This window comes from Manacus candei, unplaced genomic scaffold (genome assembly GCF_025592945.1).
Source record: "Manacus candei isolate 608988 ecotype Guabito, Panama unplaced genomic scaffold, ASM2559294v1 h1tg000028l, whole genome shotgun sequence".
Lineage (NCBI taxonomy): Eukaryota > Metazoa > Chordata > Aves > Passeriformes > Pipridae > Manacus > Manacus candei.
In genome coordinates, this window is record NW_026138076.1 from 20,513,009 (window position 1) to 20,538,647 (window position 25,639).

General features: G+C 35.8%; 1 protein-coding gene across 2 annotated transcripts in view; it reads right to left on the reverse strand.

Annotated features, from left to right (window-relative positions):
- GALNTL6 (polypeptide N-acetylgalactosaminyltransferase like 6) overlaps window positions 1–25,639 on the reverse strand; it is a 462,483-nt gene that overhangs the window by 243,898 nt on the left and 192,946 nt on the right. For both annotated transcript variants that reach the window (XM_051790183.1, XM_051790181.1), the window contains exon 4: window positions 15,833–15,999. In XM_051790183.1, the coding sequence (XP_051646143.1) occupies window positions 15,833–15,999 (167 nt within the window). The remainder of the gene's footprint in view (window positions 1–15,832; window positions 16,000–25,639) is intronic.

The window sequence follows — 25,639 nt, forward strand, 5'->3', positions numbered from 1 at the left end:
CCACAGAAGACAGTACTCCATCAACTTCCCCAGCGTGAGTCCTCCCCATAGGCTGCAGTTCTTCACAAACTACTCCAGTGGAGGTCCCTTCCATGAGGTACAGTCCTTCAGGAACAGACTGCTCCAAGTGTGGGTACCCCCACAGGGTCACAAGTTGGAGTTGGCTGGCATTGGCTCTGTTGAATCAGGGAGAAGCTTCTGGCAGAAGACACCCCTATAGCTACCCCCCCCCACCAAAACCTTGCCACACAAACCCAAGTACAAATATGAAAGAAAACACAAAATGCCCTATTCAGTACTCTTCAGTAATATTTCTTATGAAGGCAGGTAAAGGTAGCTGGGCCTGTTCAGCCTCAAGAAGAGATGGCTGTGGGGGGATCTCATTAATGTCCATAAGTATCTGAAGGAAGTGCCAAGAGGATGGAGCCAGGCTCTTCTCAGTAGTCTCTTCTTAGGTGTCTCTTCTCAGCAATAGGACAAGAGGCAATAGGCAGAAACTGATGCACAGGAAGTGAATATAAGGCAGAATTTCTTTACTGGAACAAGTTGCCCTGAGAGGTTGTGGAGTCTCCCTCACTGGAAATATTCAAGAACTATGGTGCTCTAGGATAACCAGGCTTGAGCAGGGAGGTTGGACCAGACGAGCCACTGTGGTCCCTTCCCACCTTACCCATTCCGTGATTCTGTGAATCATACTACTCATAAAAGCCTTAATGTGTTTCTTCACACAGTGCATTTCTGTAGCTAATTTAAAGCAGAGAACTGGCATGCCACAGAAGAGGCATGCTCACTTCGGTAATTTTAGAACAACTTATTCTTTCAAAAAACATACATACTAAACATCTTTTTTATTTTATACATTGACAAAACAACAGAAGAGTAACTGAATTCAAGGACAGCTTCCATAAACCTAATATTACTTGTTTCCTTGTGCAATAATTCTAAGAGCAACAGAGTTAAAATTACATACTTATTTGGCAGCACTCCACAAAGTATTTGAACATTCCATAAGAATCTTTTTCTGGCAAGATACTTTTTGAATGACTTAAAAAGCATTATTATCATACTTTTCACAACATGGCTTTGAATAAAACAGTCAATTAAATAAATGAGCATGCTACTGTGAGACAATCAACCTTGCTCATAGTTCTGGGCTTGTTTTTCTGAAATATGTCTCTGGGAATACTAAATTTACTAGATTATTTGTATTTATATCTAATACTTAAATAATTCAATTTACATTCACAAATATGTTAAATATATTGTATCAACAACATGTATACATCACTTACTAATCAGAAAACTAGTATAACTATATCATTCCAAAGCTCTGTCCAGCTATCTAAAGCAGACAGGAAGAATTCTAATTATATATTGTATTTGTATATAAATATACTCAGAAAACCAGCTTTTACCTTTACAGCAAATGGAAACTTGCTTTTATATGTCTGATTGATACCTGATTAATCATATAATGGTTTGGACTGGAAGGGACCTTAAAGATCATCTAGTTCCAACCCTCCTGCCATGAGCAGGGATATCTTCCACTATACCAGGTTGCTCCCAGCCCCATCTGACCTGGCCTTAAACAATTCCAAGGATGGGGCACGCACAGCTTTGGGCAAGCTGTGCTTCTCCACGCTCACAGGAAGGAATTTCTTCCCAACAGAACATCTAAAACTACCCTCTTTCAGTTCAAAGCCATTCCCTCTTGTCCTATCACTACAGACCCATGTAAAAAGCCCAGTTGATGGCAAGCTGAATATGAGTCAGCAGTGCCCTGGTAGCCAGGAAGGCCAACCGTGTCCTGGGGGGCAGCAGGCAAAGCATCGCCAGCTGGTTGAGGGAGGGGATTGTCCCCCTCTGCTCTGCACTGGGGCGGCCTCACCTTGAATATTATGTGCAGTTTTGGTCAATGCAATATAAGAAAGATATTAAGCTATTAGAGAGCGTTCAAGGGAGGGCAACAAAGATGGCAAAGGGCCTTGAGGGGAAGCTCTACGAGGAGCCTGGAGAAGAGGAGACTGAGGGGAGATATCATTGCAGTCTATGATTTCCTCCTGAGGGGAAGAGGAGGTACTGATCTCTTCTCTGTGGTGACCAGTCACAGGACCTGAGGGAATGGCCTGAAGTTGTGTCATGGGAGGTTTAGATTGGATATTAGAAAGAGATTCTTCACTCAGAGCATGGAACAGGCTCCCCAGGGAAGTGGTCACAGCACCAAACCTGACAGAGTTCAGGAAGTATTTGGATGATACTCTCAGGCACATGGTGTGACTCTTGGGGATGGTCCTGTGCAGGGCTAAGGGTTGGACTCAATGATCCTTGTGGGTCCCTTCCAGTTCAGCATACTCTGTGATTCTGTGAAGCTCATGCCTTCTATTACCTAAAGAGGACAAACAAAACCACAAAACCCCCTACAGCACAGAGGAATGCAAGTGATTGTCTATATACAAAACGAAGATGACACCATGACCAACAACTGTGCTAGAATAGTTTGCTATATGATAATTGCATATACTTTACAGAATTTCACACCTCTTCGAAGGGCTCCTAAACTCCATCCCATTGAAATAAAGGAAATTTGCTTTTAATTGAAATTTTATAAGTACTGTAATTTCACTGTCATTCATAATCAAGACATAGCATTTTAGAATTTATGGTATTTGTCAGGTACAGCATAAGTTGCTCACTCCATGAAGGAAACAAAGTTGAAATATATAATACTTCATAAAACCAAAATGAATAGGGCAACATGAGAAAGGGGAAGAAGAAATTAGTTCAGTTCTTTGTGAAGCTCTAAATTCAGTTAAATTACCTCTACTAGCAACACTTACAAGACTCTACAGAAATAATCCATTTAGTTCAGAAGTAATAATCATTAATTACCTTCAAAATTTAATCACCTGTACTTCAGGAGTACACATAAAAAAAAAAAAAGGGCTCCAGCATAATTGGTACCATTATCCTATTTTACATTTCATGCCCTTACATTCACAGCTGGCATCCAGATTGTCATTCATTGGTTAAGAACATGTTTAACTTTCCTTCAAAAAAAAAAACTACCAGAGAGTGCATTAAAAAAAGGATATTTGAGGTTCTGTAAATACACTCTGACTAGATGCATGTATTTGAATTTGTTATGTAGTACACTTCAATGCTATGTTCATGCATTATTACAATTTGTAGCACAAAACTTATTTCCTATAATTAATATCAAACTGCCAATACTAAAATAAAAGAATGAAGTTTGCAAATGAGAAGTCAGCACTTCAGTTAGTTTTTTCAAACACATTCAAGAACTACAATAATTTTAGACTCAAACGTGAGTATGGATTATTTTCATTTTTTCCATTCATTAGCACAATCTGTCATTGCTTTCTGCAGTAAAATACTGCAATAGGTAAACCACTCAAGAACAAAACTAACATCTGTTCTGTACTGCTTTGTAGTGCTAAAGGATATTGACTTCAATATTATCACTTTTGTTTGTACATAGTGTGCCTTTCTACACACCTGGAACAGCTTTATACAACATACTATGGGAGTAAGATCCTTGAGTATTTTTTTCTCAATTCTCATCTAAATGAATCAGTTGTACTTGAAACATTTTAACGCATCATCACTTTCCACTAGAGCTGTGTAACATATATTTAAAAAGAAACTTTGTGAAGTTAGAACATTTACAAATTTGTCTTAAACATAAGATTTCCTTTTTGACTAAAAATAGTGTACCACAAATACACAAAATGATACAAATAGGCAAAGGAAAGTTGCTCACAGCTACTCTGCCGAGCTGCAGCAGAGACAACTGCTACTCAAACATCAAGTGAGGAATCTTACACCTTGTTAACTGTCATTTAACTCACCTTCTACATCAGTACTCATTTCAATATGAGGCATGGTTTATTATGTAGACTTTAAAATGGAAGACATATAATTTCATTTTTATCAGAAATAAAACTTCAATGGTAATTTGGCCTTTAAGATTACATGTGATACTCAGAAAGGTTCCCAGCTCTTATAAAACACTCCCTTCTCACCTAGCTGTTGTACAGGCTGCATTCCTACAGGTAATGTTAATTAATTAGTTGATCAGAACATTCAGAAATTCTTAAGGAAAAAGCAACCTAGCCTTCTTACAGTGAAATACTGAACAAGCAACCACTGTACTCAGTATAGCCAGAGGATATAAAAAAATCCAGGAGACATGGGAGGTCTCTCTTCAAAAGACTTTCACAAAAGACCTGCAAAAATGTAAGGATAATTAATTTGGGTATCTTCTGTGATTAAATGAGGCAGAAATTGAGTAAGACAATAAACTCATGTCTATCCTTCTAAATCTAAAGCAGTAGGTTTGCTATTTTGATAGATGTGCACAAACAGTACCTTTACAAAGAAAGTCAATTCTCTTCTTTAAATTCAGTATGTTGCCCTTCAAATGAAGGGGTAAAAGATCTTAGCCACACATCCTCTTCTAGAGTTGTTGAGAGATTTCTACGTATTAAAGAATTAGGAAGTCTCTAGTAAAGAATCGATATTTTGCCTGCAAATTAATACTAGGCATTCTCTGTGATTATTTTTTCAGAGACAGAAAATATTCTGTAAAAGTATCCTGATGTAATAGTAGTAGAAATTAAATTACATATCAAAAAAATGGAACAAACAAAACCAAAATCCCCCAAAACCCCACACACCTCTTTGATGATAGCAACACTTAATCAAGCTTTGATTGCCAGATATCAGCAGAGACTGGCAAGTCTTCATTCCGGAATGCCATACACATATTTGCAGTACATTTTACTGGTGTAATTAGAAGGGTCTTTTCTATTCCATAAAAACAAAATCCCCAGTAATCACCTGTTCTAAATGGCTAGGATTTTCCACACTGTGTCGTGCATTCTGCTTTGCTAGAACACTGCAGGCATATGGCCTTTTTTATTTGTCCTACTGCATATTTCTTGAACTTGTAAGGGAGGGCAGTTATGGGGGTTCCTACAGCAGGTGAACAAAGGCTGCTAAGTCACTGACCATAAATGAAATCAACATATTTGTTTGCCTCTTTGTGCTGCATGTCTCAACGGAATTATGCAGCAGCCCTGTGAAGCTGAAAAGACTGAAGCATGTACTCTCACAGAGCATAAGCACACGGCTGGATAAAAAGAGGAAAAAAATTATTTTATACCTGTGACTTGGGAAGGCAGAGGGGAATACTAAAAGCTCTTTGCACATATCAAATCACTTTGCTTCTGGTATACTCTTCTTCATCAAAATCTTCCACTGCATGTGGAACTTCTAATTCACAAAACCTGGTTTGACCCAGTCCTATTAAAATAAATCCTTTACACTTGCTCTATATAAATTATTAATGTTTTGCTCACAAATCAGTAACATTTAAAAAACAAACTGTGCATGACAGAGCTATTAAAGCATTCAGCTATTTATAAACTTCATAAAATTCCCCATCTGTCTGAAAGATGTATGAGCTCAATTTGGGAAATTAGCACATAGGGAAAGGCCCCCAAAATTGACTGAATGTCTGGATAGTGATTTCTGAAAACAAAACATTCCTTTTCAAGTTAATCAAAATTATAATTGTATTTCTGTACAAGAAGATTTGTAATGACAATTCCATATGCCATGAATGCTTCGTGTGAGACACTCAAGGTGTTGAGAGCAATGAACACACAAGTAGACTTCTGATTTTTGACTGCACAAAATAAAAATCTGCATAAACATATACAACGCTAAACAAATAGATGCTTTTGGTAAGAGGGCCTTCATTTATGTAGAATAACTAAATTAAATAAACACTAATGATGGCAGAACTGCTTGCCATTATCCAGGAAAGAATCATCAGAAACAAATGCTATCATATTATGTACTGTGTTATCTCAACATAGAAGTATCAAGATGAAATTATGATAGATGAATTGCATCTCTCTTAATATTCATAGAAAATATTCTGTAGGCTTTGTTTGTTTTCACAGAAATAGAACATACGAGAACTTCAATGGAAAATATTATCTGTTTTACTCCATCAGTGAAGCAAGGTCAGAATACCTATTAAAACTCCTTAAACATTCCTGATTTTGTCAGGGTTACCAAACTAACAGGACAGGATAAACCTCTGCTCTTCATGTACAAAGTTTTGAAGGCATTCATTTCCTAACCTCATTCCCTTCTCTAGTCTGTGTTCAGATTTGAAAACTAAACACTTGCTAGCAATCCTACATGAAAGAACCAGCCTGGAAAAGACATCAGCATTTAGTTGGGGGAAAGGAAAAAGTATATAGTTAGCAACCAAATCAACATTCGCCCAGTCATCTGACAAGGAAATTATTTTTAGATACTGTCCGCATCCCACTTCTGACTGTAAGGGCTTTTACCGGCCTTTTAGTAAAACACTGTTTTACCACCAGAACTTTGGGTTTAAAATTCTCTTACAAGTTGCAATCAATTTCCTTCTTTGGTCATCTCACAGCTTTCCTGATACAAGCTACTTTTTTTTAAATCTCATATGAAGTTCAGTAGCAGTACATGAACAGGAAAATAACCTCTCTTTTATGTTACTGGCAATGTATTTGGAATAATATTAACAGATCTCGGGCTCAACCATGATTTGCAAACAGGACAAAAGAAAAGCGAACAAAACAAAATACTAGACATTTATAATACAGTAAATAAGGTAAAAGGTTTTCCGAAGTTATTTTGTTTAAAATGTATAAAATGTAACTCATCAGATGCACAATGCTATTACCTATTCTTTAAAGATGTAATTTTGTTTGGTGATTACGAGCCTACTTCAAAGTCTACGTTCAGGAAATATATCTTTAAAGTCTGCTTAGGTGAACTCAAATGTTGTAATTAAGGCAACCTTGACTGTAACAAACTACCATCTCTGGAAAGACTATTAGGATATCAATTCAAAGCTTATCATACCTTATTAAACTGCAATTAACTTTGAAAACTTAAAGTTGCTATCTCTTTCTGTGTACAATGAGAAGATAGTTATTTAACATAAGGATAACACTGAAACAACAGTTTCAATGAAAACGATCATGAATGAATGTCAATTTTAAATGAAAAGAAAGTTTCTAAGTAACAGATAACCAATATTTGGCAAGAACCCTTTTTGTTGATACTATGGCAAAACCTAGTTGATCAGCTTATGAAAAATAATAACAACATGTAGGATCTCAGGCTTTTTCTCCTGACACCTAATAACAAAGAACTACTCAGAAAAGAAAATATGATCAGTTTAGATGGAATGTTTGCAAGAAGTCCAAAGCAACAAACTTCAGCTGCTATCCTACATCAGCTGACTGTGGGTTTTCATTCTGAATATTCAGGAGACACATCATCCAAGGATTTAAAAATTCATATCTCCATTATACTACTCAGTGAAGTTGTGGAAGTAATACATGTGGAATACTAGTTAAGAACTTCCTAATGCAAATGAGATTCCCAAGATCATCTCATTCATACCACCAATTTTGACATTAAAAAAAAATATCTTGAAATGTATGAAGAAAAATTAAAACTTAAGAAGAAACTTATAGAAGACAAAAAGAAATGTAGGGAAATGTCGTGTAAGAACCACATATTTTCCAATTTTTCAGAAACTAATGTGCATCTTTTCCATAGTTCATTAACTGAAGCTGAAGAAGATAATCCTGAGCTAATTGTTCAAGTCTCTTGTCAAGTTGTTTAGTGTATTACTGTAATATAATAATGCTTTTTCAAGTGGAAAGTAAACAACTGATATTTCAGAGAAAAGCCCATGTAGAAACCAATGTTTACTCATGTTTAGAAATTTTCTCTCCTGTTTATGAGATCAAATTTCTGTATTCCACATGAGGAATTTTAAAATAATTTAATTTCAGCCATAATTCAAATTAACCCTAAGGAAATGTAAATCGAAGCTGAGATGCATAGTAGAAAATACAAAACAAAAACCCAACATAACTAGAATGCATTTGATTTGCCACAAGAATAAACGTGCTTCCAACATTTTAAGATTACTCAGAGTGACCATACTGTTTTACATCCAAATTTACTTCAGGTATCTCACGAACCTTGTATCACTTGATACAAGTATGGCACAACATTTTTAGAAGCTGGCACACAGAGAACACAGTCTTGCTAAGTACAGGCTGCCCATTGGTTCCCATGTCAAAAATTCTTTGCATGTTCACACACGAAAGGGATGCAAGCTGTAGGCATGGTGCACAGCCAGCAAGTATTTCTTCGAGTGGGCAAGTAAAGAAAGGCTGACCCATATAGTCTGTGTAAATACAAACTTTGTATTCAGACTCTACAAGTACTCAAAAGTAAAATTACTTATGCATTATAAGCAATTCAATGAACTATGTGAAAAGTAAGAATTAGTTTTCATAATGATATTTCACGACTGGGGTTTTCATTTTTACAGCTGAGTTGTATTTGAGTTGCCCGAGTGCAGACAGCACTGGGAGGTGGGGGTAACTTCTAACTTTCTCCCACAGCAGATGCATTTCCAATTAATTCTGTCTAGGTAAAGTGTAAAATTTCAACTATTTGAAGTTCTTCCCACCTTTCCCTTTTTTCTCAATATGGCAATATTCTTTTACTCCAGCAAATGCAATGCATTTTGAGATGGGCTGCAGCTGACTTCAAGATAACCTCCAATCTCAGGGCAACCTTTTTTTTTCCCATTGGTAAAGCCATTCTGTCAAGTTGGAATGCCTTCAGTAATGAAACTGCTATTGCAAGGTACATCAAGGAGCTGAAGGAAAAATTTTGTAATCTGTAATTTCAGAATAAAACCCTCATAACAGAATTTATAATGTTAAGTAATCCAAATCAAGAATGTGCAGTAAAGAACAGGAAGTTAGTATTACAGATTCAAATCAGTTTATTCCAACTCACACTCAGATATCTTTTAAATTGTACTTGTTACAGTGTATTTTATTTTGACCAGAGGCAAATCCAAGTTTCATGAAATTCAAATAACAACTATGTGAGTGCACTGTAGAGGAAATTAAAGAGTAATTTTATAGCTCAAGATTCCAAGTACAAAAATGGAAATCCTCTGTTTAGTTAGATCTCTCGTCAACATAGACATTCTGAAATTGAATTAGTTTTGGTTTTCTATTTGGCCTTTTTCTTTTTTTTTTTTTTTTTTTAAATCTCCTTTAAAATATGAGACTGACCCTCATGTAGATTTAAAAGTTAAGATATTTTTTCTTATGTAGTGCATATGCAGTAATATGCTAATGTTAAGGTCAAACATTACTTCAAAACTTTGCTGCATTAAACTCTCCTCCTGTAAAGGTTTGCTTACCCTGTCAGTGACAAGAACAGCAGAACTCAAGTTGCTGGGATCACTCTGGGTTCCAGGACATTGTATTAAGCAAGTGTGAAGCCACTGCAAATTCTTTAGGAAGTAGAAAACATCTATCTTTACCTTTGTATAACTACTTGACTGCAGCATAGGTTTCCCAGCTGGTAAGGCTGTGCGTTTCAGGTCTAACTATTCATCTATAAACCTAACAGGTATGTGGATTCACACTTACTTTCTTACAAATAATGTCTTATGTCAGTTATGTCTAGCATTGCAAATACCTGCCAACACTGTGGTTGGTGAGAGCACACTGAACTTGACAGTTCAAGATAGCAGTGTTTTCAAGATAGCAGTGTTAGCTCTCTCAAGTTTACAGCTTTCAAATACCTGAGGTGTCAGCATCTACATTTGAGATGGCTTTTGGATGACACTGATTCACATGCAAGTCCTCCTTCTAGGTATTCTGTCTACTGTAGGAATTATGCTGTAATTGATAGGGTCACCAAGCAGCCTTATTACTAACAGAATACTAATCCTTCCCAGGTGAAGAGGCAAAACCTGGGCTGGTCTTACAGACACAATATTGCCTCTTGTTCTCAGCAGTCTCCCTTCTGTCTATGCTACATCACAAGTATAGATACTTCAAGGGGACAGGAATGGTAAACACAGAGAGTGCTCTTCTGTGACAAGATGAGTCTACCTGCTTAAAACTTCATTGAAAGCCTGTTTTACATCGCAGCACAGCTTACTCCTTGCAAATCACTTCCAGGTTCCCCAGTCTCCAGCTACTTTAAAAGACAGCAATATCTGGCCTACGACTTTCAGCTGATTGGAAACTTGCTTCAGTGAACCACTCTCTACTGATACAACAAGGCTTTTCACCACAAACTTCTCTGACAGAGCTGTATTTTGGGACATCCAAAATTTAGGATGGAAGGTGGCAAGGGGAAGGAATAATAAAATAACATATGCATAAGCTTATGCTTGTTTAATCACTGTTTTCATTAAAGTTTCACTCAGGTACTCACAGTTTGTTCTTAACAAAAAAAAAAAAAAAAAAATTCAATTGTTTCCGAACTAAATCAAATACCAAGCCTTATACAAGGACTTTTATTAGCATTTCTTTTCCTATTACTCAATGTTTCTTTTTATTAACAGTACCCAGCAGTTACTTCAGAAAGTTGTAACATGACCCTCAGGTTCCACTGTTGGTATAGAAACAACAATGGCCATTTCTCAAAGTTCTTGCCAATTCAATACACAAAAGACATTAATGAAAAAGATAAGGCAACTCCTCATGTCTTCTATTACACTAAGTGTGCTTCATATTCAATGTTCATCACTTAGTTTTATATTGTTTCATAGCTGTTTCAAAATGAAGCAGATGTCTCTAGTCTGAACCAAATTACTAATGTTCTCCAGAGGACTGTTGTATACTAAAGTCAGCTTGACTTAAGTGTAAATATTGATGTATGCCTACGACAGCAGTAACAAATTGTTTTCATCTATATAGCAAAAACAGAATAAGGCTTGATTGTTCAATTGAATTATTTCAGTTTAGTACTCAGTTAAGTCAAGGAAACAGATTTCTGTGCACCATTATTCCATTCCTTTTTAACTGCTATCAATTGCTACAGTCTATCCTACAGTACAGTATGTGATTTCAGAAGTTTTTACTATTGTATAAACTTTTAACTATGGGACTGGCAGCCGCTGATTTCTAAAGTTTTTCCTATTGTATAAACTTCCAGCCATGGGACATCTTAGGTGGATAGCAGAAAGTTCCATCAGCACAGCTCTCTTACAATAGATATTTATGCTGTCCAACACAATGCCAGAGTGACAGTCAAGCTAGCATCAGTCCCAGAAGCAAATCTCAGAAACACAGCACTTCCCCCAAGCTTATTAACCTTACTCAGCACAATTGTTTACTTGTAACGTCACTGGGAACACTCACTGTTAGCATATTAATACCTGCAGAAGGATGTATGCTCCTGCTTCTGCCTTTCTCCTCCCACTGCTGTTTTTTGGGGTTGTTTTCCCTGTCTGCTACAGAGGGGTATTCTAATCACAAACAACACACAATGTTCCAGATCAACACAACACGGAGAACAGCAACAAAACCACTGAAACAAACCCCTCGCCATCAAATAAAAACCCAGTGATCTGTCACAAAATATTGCCATGAAATCCCTTGGATAGAATTATTTGTCTGTATTTGTAATAAATTGTTTCTCACCTTTCTGAGAAGTCATACACAGTCAGGCACCATCAAGGTCAAGAGTAAGCATGGTCCTCAACCCCTCCATTTGCCACCACTGTTGCCTTGAACCAGTTCAATGCCAGTGACAGAAACTAGTCCTGTCCTGCAAGAAGCTGCTGACTACTAAGTTCTCAATTTTTTTTGGTGGCAAATCTGATAATCTTTTTCCAAACTAAAATACAACCCTAGAATTGTTACTGCTCGTAAGTTTACTTGTTGGCTGTGGCTTTGTTTATTTTTTCTTATAATAGGTGCTACACCCATTCAAGAACTACAGAGTAAAGTAAAAATGCTTGGTAAGTTAATTTTACATTCACGGGCACATGCTGTGTTAGTAACAGTTCACAGGTCTGACTATGCTAATAAAGTAATTAAAACACAAAAGAAATAAAGGTTGATGCACAAATCTATCACACGTTGGCAACCCACATGAACTGTTTAACTAATTAATTATGCAAATCTATGTTCCCCCAAAGTTTTAGAACATTAATTAGAATTTTTAGTACTCCTTTGTAAATGCAAGATATTCCATAACAGAACCAATAAAAATATGCTGTCTTTTTCATTTTGCTCTTTCCTTTAAAACTGTTGCCCACATCTGCTTCTTGCCACCTTTTCAGAGATATCTGTTGACAGACTATTTCAACAAGAAACACCTCATCCCCAAAGTCAAACCTGCAAATCAATCCCCTCCCACCCTCCTCCCATTTCAAACACCCGTCACACAGAATCACAGAATATTCTGAGTTGGAAGGGACCCACAAGAGTCATCAAGTCCAACTCTTAAGTGAATGGCCCAACAGAGATCAAACCCACAACCTTGGTGTTATTAGCACCATGCTCTAACCCCATGAGCTAATCTCAGGGTCAAACTCTCCCAGAAAAAAACCCCACTTTTCACAAGGCTCACTTTTCCAGGAACCAGGATCACAAAACCAGACCTGCACAAAAAGCCACTGCAGATACCTGACACAAAGTACCTTCAATATAAGGGTTCATTTTTGTGGTAGGTGACACTTTCTGAAACTGGTAAGTCTTTAACTTACAGAGTTTAGAATACAAAGTTTACATGAATGAGGTATTGGGATTGCAACCCCAAATCCATCACAAAGTAGAATTATTTTGCACGCTTTAGTATGCAAAAGCATGTTCATCATTCAGTTGTTAAATTAAATTTAACAAATTCAATTTGTTAAAAAGCCACAGTACTTGGACCTAAGTTATTCAGTGGAAGTCTCTAGTGAAGACCTGATTGCTGTATCAGTGGGGAAGAGTAAAAACATTCTTAAATTTTAAGTGTCCAACAGTACATGTCATAGCTAGCTCCCCTATCCATAGGGATAAGGTAAACTAAGTTTAAGTCTAATTATTTGCCTCATGGTCATATTTTTCCATCCCATTGTTTCATCACTTTTATATGAACAAAGAAATTTTGCAACTTTGTGTACATATATTTAAAATCTACATTTCCTTCTGACTATCACAGATGACTTTCTGTATTCATGTAGTCTTTTATATTAAATCTGTCCATTAAATCTGACCAAATATTGCACTTCCAAATTTTATAACATTTGCTTACCTCCCTCTTAATACCAAGCCTCTAGTCTGCATTATATTGATATTTAAAAAGGTGCAGCTGTCCTTTTACTTCTATAACATCTAAATGTCATAATTTATGGTGAATATTATGCATGAATTATCTAAAGTTTTTGGGCTTGATCATAAAAGCCAAAGGAGTGAATATGAATAATATAAGAGCATGCCAAGTAATTCTGCAGACAAACCAGCAAACTGCTCAGTACCTAGCTGTTCACTAAAACATTTTCATCATACGTTATCAAAAGTTCCTTAAGTGCATTTCTCTATTTATATTTGTATTAGTTAAAAAAAACACCTCCATCTTTTACACAGCTTTCAAGTTCCTAATTTTTCTTATTTACTCTATTTCTAATAGAAACTGACTTTTCATAACTTCCTCGATGTTCACAAAAAAGGAAGAGTTTGATTAGTAGAACACTTTAGAGAAAAAGGTTATTTAATCACTACTTTTAAAATACTGGTGCTATTGAAATATCCCATTTTCACTTTTGACTACCTACAAGTGATGTTCAGGTTCCTAACAGAAAACTCTCCTTATAATATCAAGTTAGGAAATAAGAATAACATACACAATATCCCTTAAATAGTATATAATTGATTTCACAAAACAAAGTAATAGCCATTTGTCAGCTATTTCACATATGAAGCTTCATGAAAAAAATATACAATAAGAAAAAGTGACATAGATTTATCACTAATTACTGTACTGCCTCAACACTGCAGCAAACTTTGCTTGCAATGATTCTACGAGTTTTGACAAGATCTGACCACACTTAGACCAAAGCCAGATCAGGCCAAAAAATATTTTACGCTGCTTTACTTCTCTCATCAGTCCAGGAAAATGCAGTGAAAGGGTGAATGAATAACAGCAGTAAACTAGACATCTGCTACTTTTAAAAAAGATTATGCTATGAACTGGGAGGAGACACGGATAGATATCAGTCAGCATTTTTTCAACATAAAATAATCCAACTCTATTACAGTGGTCACCTCATGAAAAAGAAAAAAGAACACAAGAAAACACAATATAATCTCAGTTAAGTATAGTTTAGAGGATCACAAATACAAGAATTAAACCAAATGATTCACCTGACCTGAAATTCAATATTACTAAATTCCGAGTAGAGACTCCAGCACATTTTTCTTGTATGCTTTCTCTTCTTAAAACATACAGTACACCAAACACGCTCATTAGTTCTTTTTCTAATAACCAGGAAGTAGATAAGCTTTACAAAACATTAACATATTTAAAAGGGCATCAATGACAGTCATTATAATCTTCATCAAAAAAATGCTACAGTATTACCATATTGAGAAAGCACAGCCTCAACAGCTACCATCTCAATAAAAAAAAGTATTTTTTACTTGTCAGGTACCTCATAAAACCAACTTACAGACCTCCCCGTAAGTTGTTTACTACTAGGAAATTGTTAGCCTGCAGAAAAATGGTCATGCTGTTTTGCAGTTCTTGTTTTGGAAACTTTCATCCAAGGTCTAGATTTCATCAACATAGAATACTCAGAACTGTACTCACTTTACAATTTCTCTTAAATTGCATTACAGACTGAGAGGCAGTTCATCAAAGGACATTGCAAGTAAATCAGCAGATATGAGAGGGCAACATAGATGTGTGTAGCATTAATCTTTCTAAACCCTGAAATATCAAGTTAAAAATCTTACAAAAATGATTCTACTGCTGCAGTGCTCTACTATTATTCCCCTCACTCATCCAGGGGCTTCTCACAACAGTAGGTCAGAAATTTGCTCCTCTAAGGCCCTAGCTGAGACAAAGGTTTTAGGTAAAATATTATAAAGGGTACAATTCTCTCTTTTGCTGTCTATCAATCAACTCAGAACAAAGCTCACATATACACCAGCAATTGATGTTTCAACAGAAACAGAAAACCCACCCCTCAAACACCAAAGAAAAGTCAAAGGTCTTCATGCTTAAACTTCCATGAGAGGTCCTGGAATTCGAAAGAAAAACTATTTCCCAGTTCCATATCCTTTCACAGACGAATTTTACCTAAGGAATTGTTAAAATTCATTTAAGAAACTGGAGGCATTCACTTTTTGTGTTGCATCTGAGAAACGATAATGGCAGAAGCCATTAAGTGATTGCAGTTTTCTTAATTTCAGTACATGTAAACGACAAACTTGGATCAACTATTCTAAAGCACTTTTTTCACATTCCATTCAAAAAGAGTCACATTTCTCTGTATGGTTATTTTGTATTAGTATTTTTGAAGCTGCCTAGCTCAAAAAAATTCCAGGAACAAAATCTAATCATTTGATTGCATCCCAAATGGTCAAACATAATACATTTTCAAATAAAAGGGAAGCATAAGGAAAAGATGTGGAAACATTAAAATTTGCAGTATTTCAGAAATAATATATTCAAAATACTATATTAATGAGAGCTAATGAACAGCTCACAGACTCTTCCCTTTGACATGGAATTCAGTATTCATGCCAAGTAAAACAAAAGCCACTTATAAATATTTATTCCCACTAACAATGAAACAGTACTTCAAGGCAAGCATTCCACTAGGTCTGGTCTCCTCTCCTTTTGCTTCCCTTTAGTTTCTGTATAGATCACACAGCATTATAAATTTCAAGTTAAAACAAAACCATTTGGGCCTTACCTCTGTCACTGAAGTCATCCACAAGAATGATTTCTGCTATCAGGCTGTCTGGGGTGCGGTTGATAATACTGTGTATTGTTCTCAAGAGTGAAGTCCAGCCTTCATTATGAAATGGGATAATTATGCTAGTATTTGGTAGTGTTTCCAAGTACACCTTGTGCTTACAGCTGGAGAGGTAAGAAAACAATTGTATAAGCATAACAAAAATCTGAGTTGGCATACAGTGTCATCCATTTGGGCCATTCAACCATCATGGTTTCTGCCATAAAAATTCAACAGTACAATCAAGCAGTACTTTCACGTGACAATAACTAGTTAATTTAAAACATTTATATTGCTTACAATATAGAATAAATTGGAACACTGACAAAAACTTTAAGCACAATGAGTGAAGTATTTAACTGGCTGGAATTCTTTTCCTTTGCTGGAAACTTTTTCATGCAAAATGACAGAGGATGTATCTTCTACAAAATCATTTCCAGAAAAAAACCCACCCTCTTATCAGAAAGAATTCCAAAACATAATATGAAGTAAACGAAAATCTGAAGTGATCCTTTTTTTGTCCATAGCAAAGATTTTAAAAACAGGCTATTATAGCAGGAGATAAAACTTGAGAAAACAATTCAGTATTATCCTGGATGATACGTGCTTACAATATGAAAAACAACAACATCCACAAATACAACTCCAACTTCACATCTTGATATCCAAAATGATTACTGGTATTAAATATAGAGATAAAACACAATCCTGAAAACACAGACTCAAAGAAAGGTTGTTTACATTTCCTTTATTTTTCAAAGGAAAGCACTGTGCATTCAGCATCTTAATTGCAATTTGTTTTCTCCTAATATCCAAAAATATTTTATGACTAAAGTTTAGGTTACTGCAACTTATAGGACCTCATCTTTCAAGTTTTATTGAAAAAGGGAAAAAAAAGGGATACATTCCTCTGTTATTAACAAAGCCTGGCATTTTCACCTATTGGGGACAAAGTAACTGAATGATTTCTCACCCAAAAAACTAAGTCATACCCTGATAAAGGTATCCCTACAAGCAGGAACATATCAGCTTTACAATAAACAACCAAAATAATATTACCAAAAAAAAAAAGGAAAAAAGTTTAGACCTGCAACTTCTAGGTTTAAAAAAAGTAGAGATATCTTTGCTCCTTGTCAGAAAGAATAACTATGCATAAACATTGCTGTAGGTTATAATTTTGATTTACATATATTTGCAGTTTAGTTTGCATTTCCTCTTTTTAAATGTCACTTAGAAATCAATATTTACCAATTTATTGTACAGGTACCACACTGATGAAATGTTCCAAAGATATAATAAAAACTCATAGCTCCTACAGTTTTATTTGGAAAATATTAACTGTTATGTAGCTAAACTATCTAGTTCTTAGATGCTTTCCAAAAAAAATAAGATTTAAATTTCTAATTCAGACTTTTCTTTCTAAAACATGGTGACAATTTAATGACAAGTCATTTTCAGAAATAACAATTTCTGAAACTTTTTAATAAGCAGCTTGTAGGTAGAACATATATGCACACTGGAAAAAGGACAGGTGCTTTGCAAAAATTCTGGAGAAAACAGTGCTCATTACCTAGTGATGGAAAGGTCTAGGTATATATTCAAACATTTTCTCAGAAAAAGAAAATCCACTGCAGCAATATAATTTAGAAAAAATTCTTTTTCTTATCAGTAGGAACAATTACAACAAATGCAGCCAATTAATATGTAGCTCTTTCAGTTGGCAAATTAAGAAAACCAACTACAAAAAACAACACCTACAAAAAACAAACACTTTGCCAACACTGATGCTTCTTGAACTAGAACAAATGCACCTACCATACATACATGTAACTCTCACACTATTCTGGAAAGTTTTTTCTTCAGCATTTTCAAATCCCAGTAAATATGATTTTAAAACTAGTAAGTTTTCATCTCCATAAAAGCCTAAGCCAAAGAACCCAAAACACCACACAAAACCAAGCTGATCATCTTCATCTCACAGAATCCCTTAACAATACTTTCTTTCCTGGAGACTACATCTTATTGCTGACTTCCACAGTGACACATTTGATCTTTGTTATTGTTTCTAGTTACTCTGTAATTGCAGGAGTGTTTCTTACCAGACATGCATGCTGTACTGATATGCCTATTCTCCTTCCTCCTAGTAATCTGAAGATATAACTAATAAATAAGTTATTCCTAGGGATATCTCCTCCACCCCTAAATATACACACACACACAAAATAACTGTTTGCACTCAGTCAGAGGAGACCACGCAGAAGAAGTGGAAAAAACTAGCTTACCATTACTCCATATGGCAAGTTAGCTATTAAATCCAAATAAATTACTTCTTTAGTCTAATCCTACTGCATGTTGGTTAAAAAGGCTAATTGCGAAGTTGATGTCCTCTAGGTGTTCTCTAGGTGACTTTTTTCCTTTAAATTTAAACAAAGTATGCAGTTTAAATTTCTGTACTTTTAGCCATGCACTCAGCCTAGACATTAAAAATGCAGAACTTTTCAGACGGAGTTTAGTCAAATAACTACTAGTCTTTCAGTTGTACTTTTCAAAACAAATAAATGGTTGCCACCAAAAGAGATGATTTTAAGCCTTTGGAAAGCAGTCATGTACTTCTAGAGTGCAATATCCAAATGCCTGAATCAATAAGTTAGGAGGGCATAAGGGGATGAAGAAACAACAGTATATATCTAAGCTTCATGGCAGGAATACTATTCAAGGGGGTGAAGAAAGTGACAACTGAAATTAGAAATGGACTCCTACTCAGCAGATGCCTTTTTTTTCCCCATAACCTTAGCAGAATACTACAGATTGGCCTTAATAATGTATAACAGGTGCTTTCCTGAAGATATGTCTTTTCCTGCATTTAAACATAACATATTTTAGTGCAGCACACCAGCACTTATTCATGGAACAATGCTAAATAATGGGTTCAGTAGCTAAGGTTATAAAAAGGATAATTTCTTAGCACAAATAATAAATTACTTCAAGTTTATTTATTAAGTCTTAAATATCAGAATAATTTTTGAGTTAGGTCTGAAATGTCTTGGTAGATACATCTAGGAAGAAAATAACCATGATAAGCAACTGTCATCCTACTAGGTAAGTAGCTCACACCTCTATTTTCTTACTGAAGTTATTACCTTACCACTCAGAACAATGGGAGTTCATAAGAGAACATGCAAGAGGCATTATGCATTGCCTCTGCACAAATATTCAGAATTAGGAAATAACACCAGCAATGTGGACTTAGCAAAAAAAAATAAAAATCTGTAAATGCCAACACTTGTGTATCTATGAAAAATTGGCACGAAATGATGAATTTGCTGATGATTCAGATACATCTTTATGAAGAGACATCTTCAAGATTATAATGAATCAGAAGTTATGAACCTTGAATTATGCTCTCAAATATTGCTATACTTGATTAATTTTGTCTGTATTTCCATGATATTTCAAAACTTAGTATCTGGTATTTCTTAGCAAAGAATAAGACCATATCATTAAATTTCTCCCACAGAGACTTTCAGATGAGATTTTTAAAAACAAGGGACCTATCCATCAGTCTGTGAGCTGTTTCCACAATAGTTTTCAAAGCAGTAAGTACAACTTCACTGTCTCTGTCCAAAGAATCTCCTTCCTCTCTCCCTTCCATTATTAGATACTGTAGGGATAGGTGCAACTGCGCAAGAATTTGTAACAGAAAGCCTGAACTTGCTTCACTCAGGAAGACTGCAAAATGCCTTCTCAAATGAGGTGGTTTTTTTTCTTCCTTCTGCATTTCAGAGAAAGTCACAGGGAGAAGCTGTGAGCAAGCTATTTCCTTGGTACGCAGAGAGATAACATGTTTGCAGACAGGTACAAGGCTGTCGTGGGCCAGAGAAAGTGGGGGAGGAGAGAGAGAAGATACAAAAGACCTTGGAGAAGGTGGGGCATTGCCTTTTGCCCTGGCACCCGATGCCATAGTTAAGAAGTGGTCCATGCATCCGAAATAAACATTTTTTTAACCCTTCCACTGCCTTGGCATTCTTGGGAAGCATATCTGCATATGTTTTACCTTACAGATACTAAGCACTAATAAAATGAACGAGTCAAGTATGTAATTTATTAATGTTTTGAAAAACTGAACTTGGAAAGCTGCACAATACTGGTTATTATGCACATCTGCCACAGAGTCACCAGGAAACGTCCTCTTAGGAAACCAATGATTTTTCACAAAAAGGTAAGGTAGAATTTATTTGTAAGTAAATTCTACAGTAAAAACCATTAAATATACATTACTGACAAAGTGAAACTTTCCACTAGCTTTGTATTTGGCATGCTGCTCCCATTGGAGCTGGGCACTTGGCTCCAGAGTTCAAGGCTTATTGACAGAAGTGATACACTGTCATACTCCTTAACCTGCCTTAAAACACTTAATATTTACTTAATTATTCTTTTGAGATACAGAATTTTTCAACTGAATTGAAACAAGAATCAAAACTGAGTGTCTGAGTTTCTAAACAGAACAATTTTAGAGTTGGCTTCAAAGTTGTAGGGAGACTTTTAGAAGGTTAAGAGAATAGCAATAGGTTCCCGTATTCCTGAAATATTAACCTGCCTAAGGAAGAAAAAAAAACTGTCACAAAAACACCGTGAAGCTATCTGCAGCAAGCACTAATAAAATACAGCTTGAAGAAGACTGCTTATAAAAAGAGAAGACTACTTATAAAAAGAGAAGTAGTGAAAAGGATTACAACTACACTTCTTTCTTATTCACTACTAAGAGTCCTAAGACTATTGTGATTTAATTTTGTAGGTTAGCCTACTCTACTGCACAGAAATAACAAAACAGCATCCTTTGACTTCAAGGAATAGGGATAGTTCTGTTTAATTCCCTGATGAGCTTACACATGGGGAAAAAAAAATGTCCTAAACCATCATACCAGCTTAAGAAAAGATGCAGAACTTCCAAATTCTCCATCTTTACAGCTTCTTTGCTAAGAGAAACATGCAGAACTCTACAGAAGACAAAATTAAAGACAATAGGCTTCTAAAATGATGAGAAAAGAGAGCAGGGCTTAGCACCACTTCAGGCACTTGACAGTAAAAGCCAATTCATAAAAGTAGCACAATTTGCTTGACCCTGTGGATATATAAACAATATTTTTTGCACATTGAGGGATACCAGTAGAAATGCTGTGGTCAGTTACCAGGCTCCGTGCCTTCCAGACACATCAACAACTTTGTAAACTGCCCTTTCGGAGAGATAATAACATAAAAGAAGTTAAGCGTCTCACAGACACCCCTTTGCTGCATTTAGGAAGCAAGGCAGCAGCCTACTATGGCAGTTTCTGGATCATAGAAGTCACCCATATCTCATTTTCTCCTCTTCCAGAAGTGCCAGTTTAAGCAAAACAGAAAGATTTCAACCTTTTTTTCCCCCCATTGGCTTTGTCAGCTCACGCTCTCTTCACTGAACTGCATTTTCAGATCTGACCTTTTCTTTCCCTTTATTAAAAGAAACTACAGCACCAACTGGGCTCCCAGCTACTGACAAGACTCCTATAAGCTACCAGGACAAAACATTTTCCAGTGAAGATTTACATAGTAATTGTCTTAGCATGTCAAAGTATTCAATTTACAGCAACAAGCTTCAGTCACATCATGTTTCTATTTCAATCTAGCCTTGTCAACTGAGCCTGATTAAGTAGTGATAACTAGTAATTTCTGTTGCCATTTGACAAGGCTGTAAAATTAGCTTGTGTGTGAGCTGACGGCAGGGAAAGTAATCTTTATTTTCACGGTGGCTCACAGCTGGGAAACAAGCAGGCATTACTGCGTATGGACCTCAATAAATGTCACAACATTTTACTAGAACAAATAAACCTTCTCCAAAACACTAGTGCTATTTTCATGAAAAAGAAAAAAGATTAAACTGTACAGTAGAAATTGTTTGTGCTATTGCTATTAAATGCACTAGCAAACAACATGTCTTGGAAACTAAGGAGGCAAAGCCCTGTGCTCTTTACATAGGCTTCCTTCAGTATGGACTTCACCAAAACTTATGGAGCTGAATTAGGTGCTTGTTATTTTATGTCAAATTGCATCATTTTGGCCTGTCATGTACAGTCTCCAGCAGCATTGCCTGTCTTTGCAGAAACCAAAGTCAGTGAGTTCACCTCACTTTGTCTTTTAAACCAAAAGGTTTCTCTAACCAAGGGAAGAGTCTGAGTCAGATAAACCATATCAACACAAAGCATGTTTATGTTTGCAAAGTTTTCTTTTACAAGACAGTTAGTTATAAAATCATCATCATTTATGGAAAGATTTTACTAAAAAGATTAAAAATAATTAACATAAAATTTATCCATTCACCCATATGTATTAAATCTAGGAGGCTTGGAGAAAAAAAATACATATAATAATTTTATACCCTTTCAAAATTCCTCACAAGTAAGTTGACACCAGGAGGCATCTTAGTACTCTAATTATTTTTTAGCTTAAACCTTGCACTTTGTTAACTATGAATTCCAAAGTAACAGTTAGCAGACCACTTTATATAATATATACATAAACACCCCAAAACTACTTTTTTCTTTGTGAGAGAAGATCACAGAAATATCAATGTACTTAAAATTATTTCATTCAAACCTAGCATACTTATCTGATTGTCTCTCAAAAGTAAGGCAGACCTTAACATGATCAATAAAAAGCCTCTATTGTGAGTCTAGGGTCATTTTCCTGGCTGAAGAAGAAACAGGATTAGAATTAAGGTTTTTGTCACTTCAAAGTGCATTTTAAGCACACGACTTCAGGAACAAACCAACCTGTGACATTCAACTACCCTTTAACTTCTGTTTCAGAAATCCTAATTATCCTTTTACCACTTGCCCTTATATTCCAAAGATACCCTGTAGGTTTCTAGGAATCCTCTAGCTTATTAGCCACTTCTCTCATGACAGTCTTCAGTGTTTGTTCAAAGACCATTGAGAGTGGCCTCAAATAGATGTCAGTTCCTTCAGCATTCATGGGTACATCCCATCAGGGGCACTGGACTTACTATGTCCAGTTTGATTAAGTATAAGATACTTAATTTTCAAAGATAGTTTTTCTGTGATCTACCTACATCTCTTCTCCACTCCCTTTCATAGCAATACATGGTCAGCATATATCACTCAACAACACTGCCTGTACACAATAAAAGAGATAAAATAATGGGCAAGATATTACAAGGTCTGACCAGTGTCTATAACACCAAAATCACATCTGTAGACTTGGGAGTAAATGCTGTAAAAGTGGTCCATGAGGCCCAACAGCTGCACATATGCCAACAAGGCTGGCAAGTTCTCACATCTATTACCGCATCCTGTGGCCAGCACAGCCTTCAGAAAATTGGAGCTCCATAAGGTTATTAATAATCAAATCAGGCAAAATAGAAGTTGCTTTTCCTTTCCAGCATTGCTGCACATTTGCTCTCCTTATGCATGAGGTGTAACAGCCAATTGCATTGCTACTGAAAATGTACAGCTGGCACTTGTTTGTTTTTTTGTTAATATTAGAGTTTGAATTTCATTTGCTTAAGTATCCAGTCTATACAAATTCACATCAGATACATACCTAACTGTATGAAAAAATATTTGAAATGGAGGTAAGAAGCATTATATGAGAAAAAGTAAGGTAGACCAAGGCTTTTCATGAAACAACAACATATATCATCACTTTCACCTATGAACTTCAGATACAAACCACCAGAACATCCCACATTTCTCACAGATCTTAGCAAAGATAGATGTACTTTCCAATTTTACTACTGTATTATCTGACAGTTAAAAGTTCAAGCTTTAATCCTTGTCAAATGCTAATAGACTTGGCTATCCCAGATGTACAGAACTGGCTGGAGGGTAAATATGCTTCAGAATTCCTGTCCCCATTAAGTTTAAATTTCACAGTTATGTTAACTGCAGCTTGCTATTTTCTTAGCAGCATGGGAGGCTTTACTGGATTATAAGCAACATGCAGGGCATTCCCCTACTTGTATAAGCAGATTATTTCTTTTATCAAATAATTTTCAGTAAACAGAAAGAGACCCATCAGGTTTGGACTCTCTGCACTGGCCTTTTTAACAATGCAGCTTGTTTTTCACCAAAAGGATGCAAAAGAAATCATCAATCTTCTGCCATGTTTTAGTTGTTGCTGCCATAAAAGAAGAAGACACACAGAGCATCCAGAAAGCACTTGGGAATTATTCCATGTTATTTGTTACTATCAATACATATCCTGCAGAGGAACTGACGCCAGGCATGATAGAGACAGAAAGCTATATATTTTCTTGAGTAGAAAACATTCCTGATCCTGTTTTAAGTAGTTGTACTTCGAGTGGGATGCCCTGAAGCAACTGCAGAGAAAATCTGATGAGGCTTGGAAATGGGGACATTGCCTATCATGTTTTGGATCGCATGACTTTTCACTTCCACTACGTTATTCAGTAACTACACAAAACACTTTGAAAAACAGTCACAGTAATAAACTCCAGCTTTTTCGCTACCCACTAAAAGCACACTTGGAGTTTAAGCAGCTGGTCCATAGCCCGGAAAGGTTAAGCTAATTCTAGCAATTAGCAATATGAGAGAATGCAGCATGTCTGACAACATTTCTGATTTCCCAAAGTGAATGAGAACTAGAAAGAAATCTTCTACCATCTTTGTTTCTTCCAACATCTAATCAAAAATTCAATGGAAGATCGATCCAAACAATTAATTACTTCCATGTGCCTTATTAAATATTGTGAAGTTCTGCATACTTAAATTAGATTAAATCATCTTCTTTTAGTGAAGCAGGACAACCTAAGTCAGTCTTTAAGATCACAGAATGCTGAGGGACTTAATTGGAATTTATCTTGGAGTAGATTTGGAGACTAGTAGATTAAAGATGAATTTTTAAATTTTATTTTTAATATACCTTAGATTGTGACAACTGTACTCTATTTATAAAAAGAAAGTAACAAATACAATGCAATGACTACTTTTTTAGGGAATTCAGATATGAACTACTGCATGACTGTATAACTATATATCCCTTTCCCACGTGAGTCTTAATACTAGTGTTTTTGCAAACACACTATGTTTTTTACTAAAACATAGTGATTAACAGTAACTCCAACTCTGTTAACTCTGCAACTACTCTAAAGACACATAAAAATACAATCAATCAAAAAAGTGCTCCCCTGAGAAATCCCACTGCATATTCATTTTAGCATCTTTTAAAAATACAGTAGAGAGCAACCACACTGCATTCAAATATTTTGAGAGAGAACCATTCAGGCATTCTCTCAGCTTCTGCTACTAAAAAGAAGAGTTTCAGTTATGCAGAACCCATAAAGTGAAATTTGGTTTTATTATTAAATAAAATCTCATTAGTGTTCAGGACACAGAAGATCTCACAGCTCTTGGCTAAACACTCGTATTTCTTTGAATATGAAAATGCATTTCTTCTAAGGGCTATGAAAAATTTAATGTGTAAGAAAAATGAGCATAGTTGAGACTTCTAAAAAGGAATACTGGTGAGAGTGACAGTGAAGGGCCAGCACTTCACTCAGCAACAGCAAGACCAGCAGACATTGCTTGGAAACACTGACTGCAGCCCTAAAAAACAAGCATCACAAGAATCAGTTTTGGCATCCTTAATGTACAATAAGAACATTAAGACTTTCAGTACAAAATTAATCTATCTATGCCCAGGAAAACCTTAAAAGGATGGGATTTCTCATGATAGATTACTCAGGCAAGC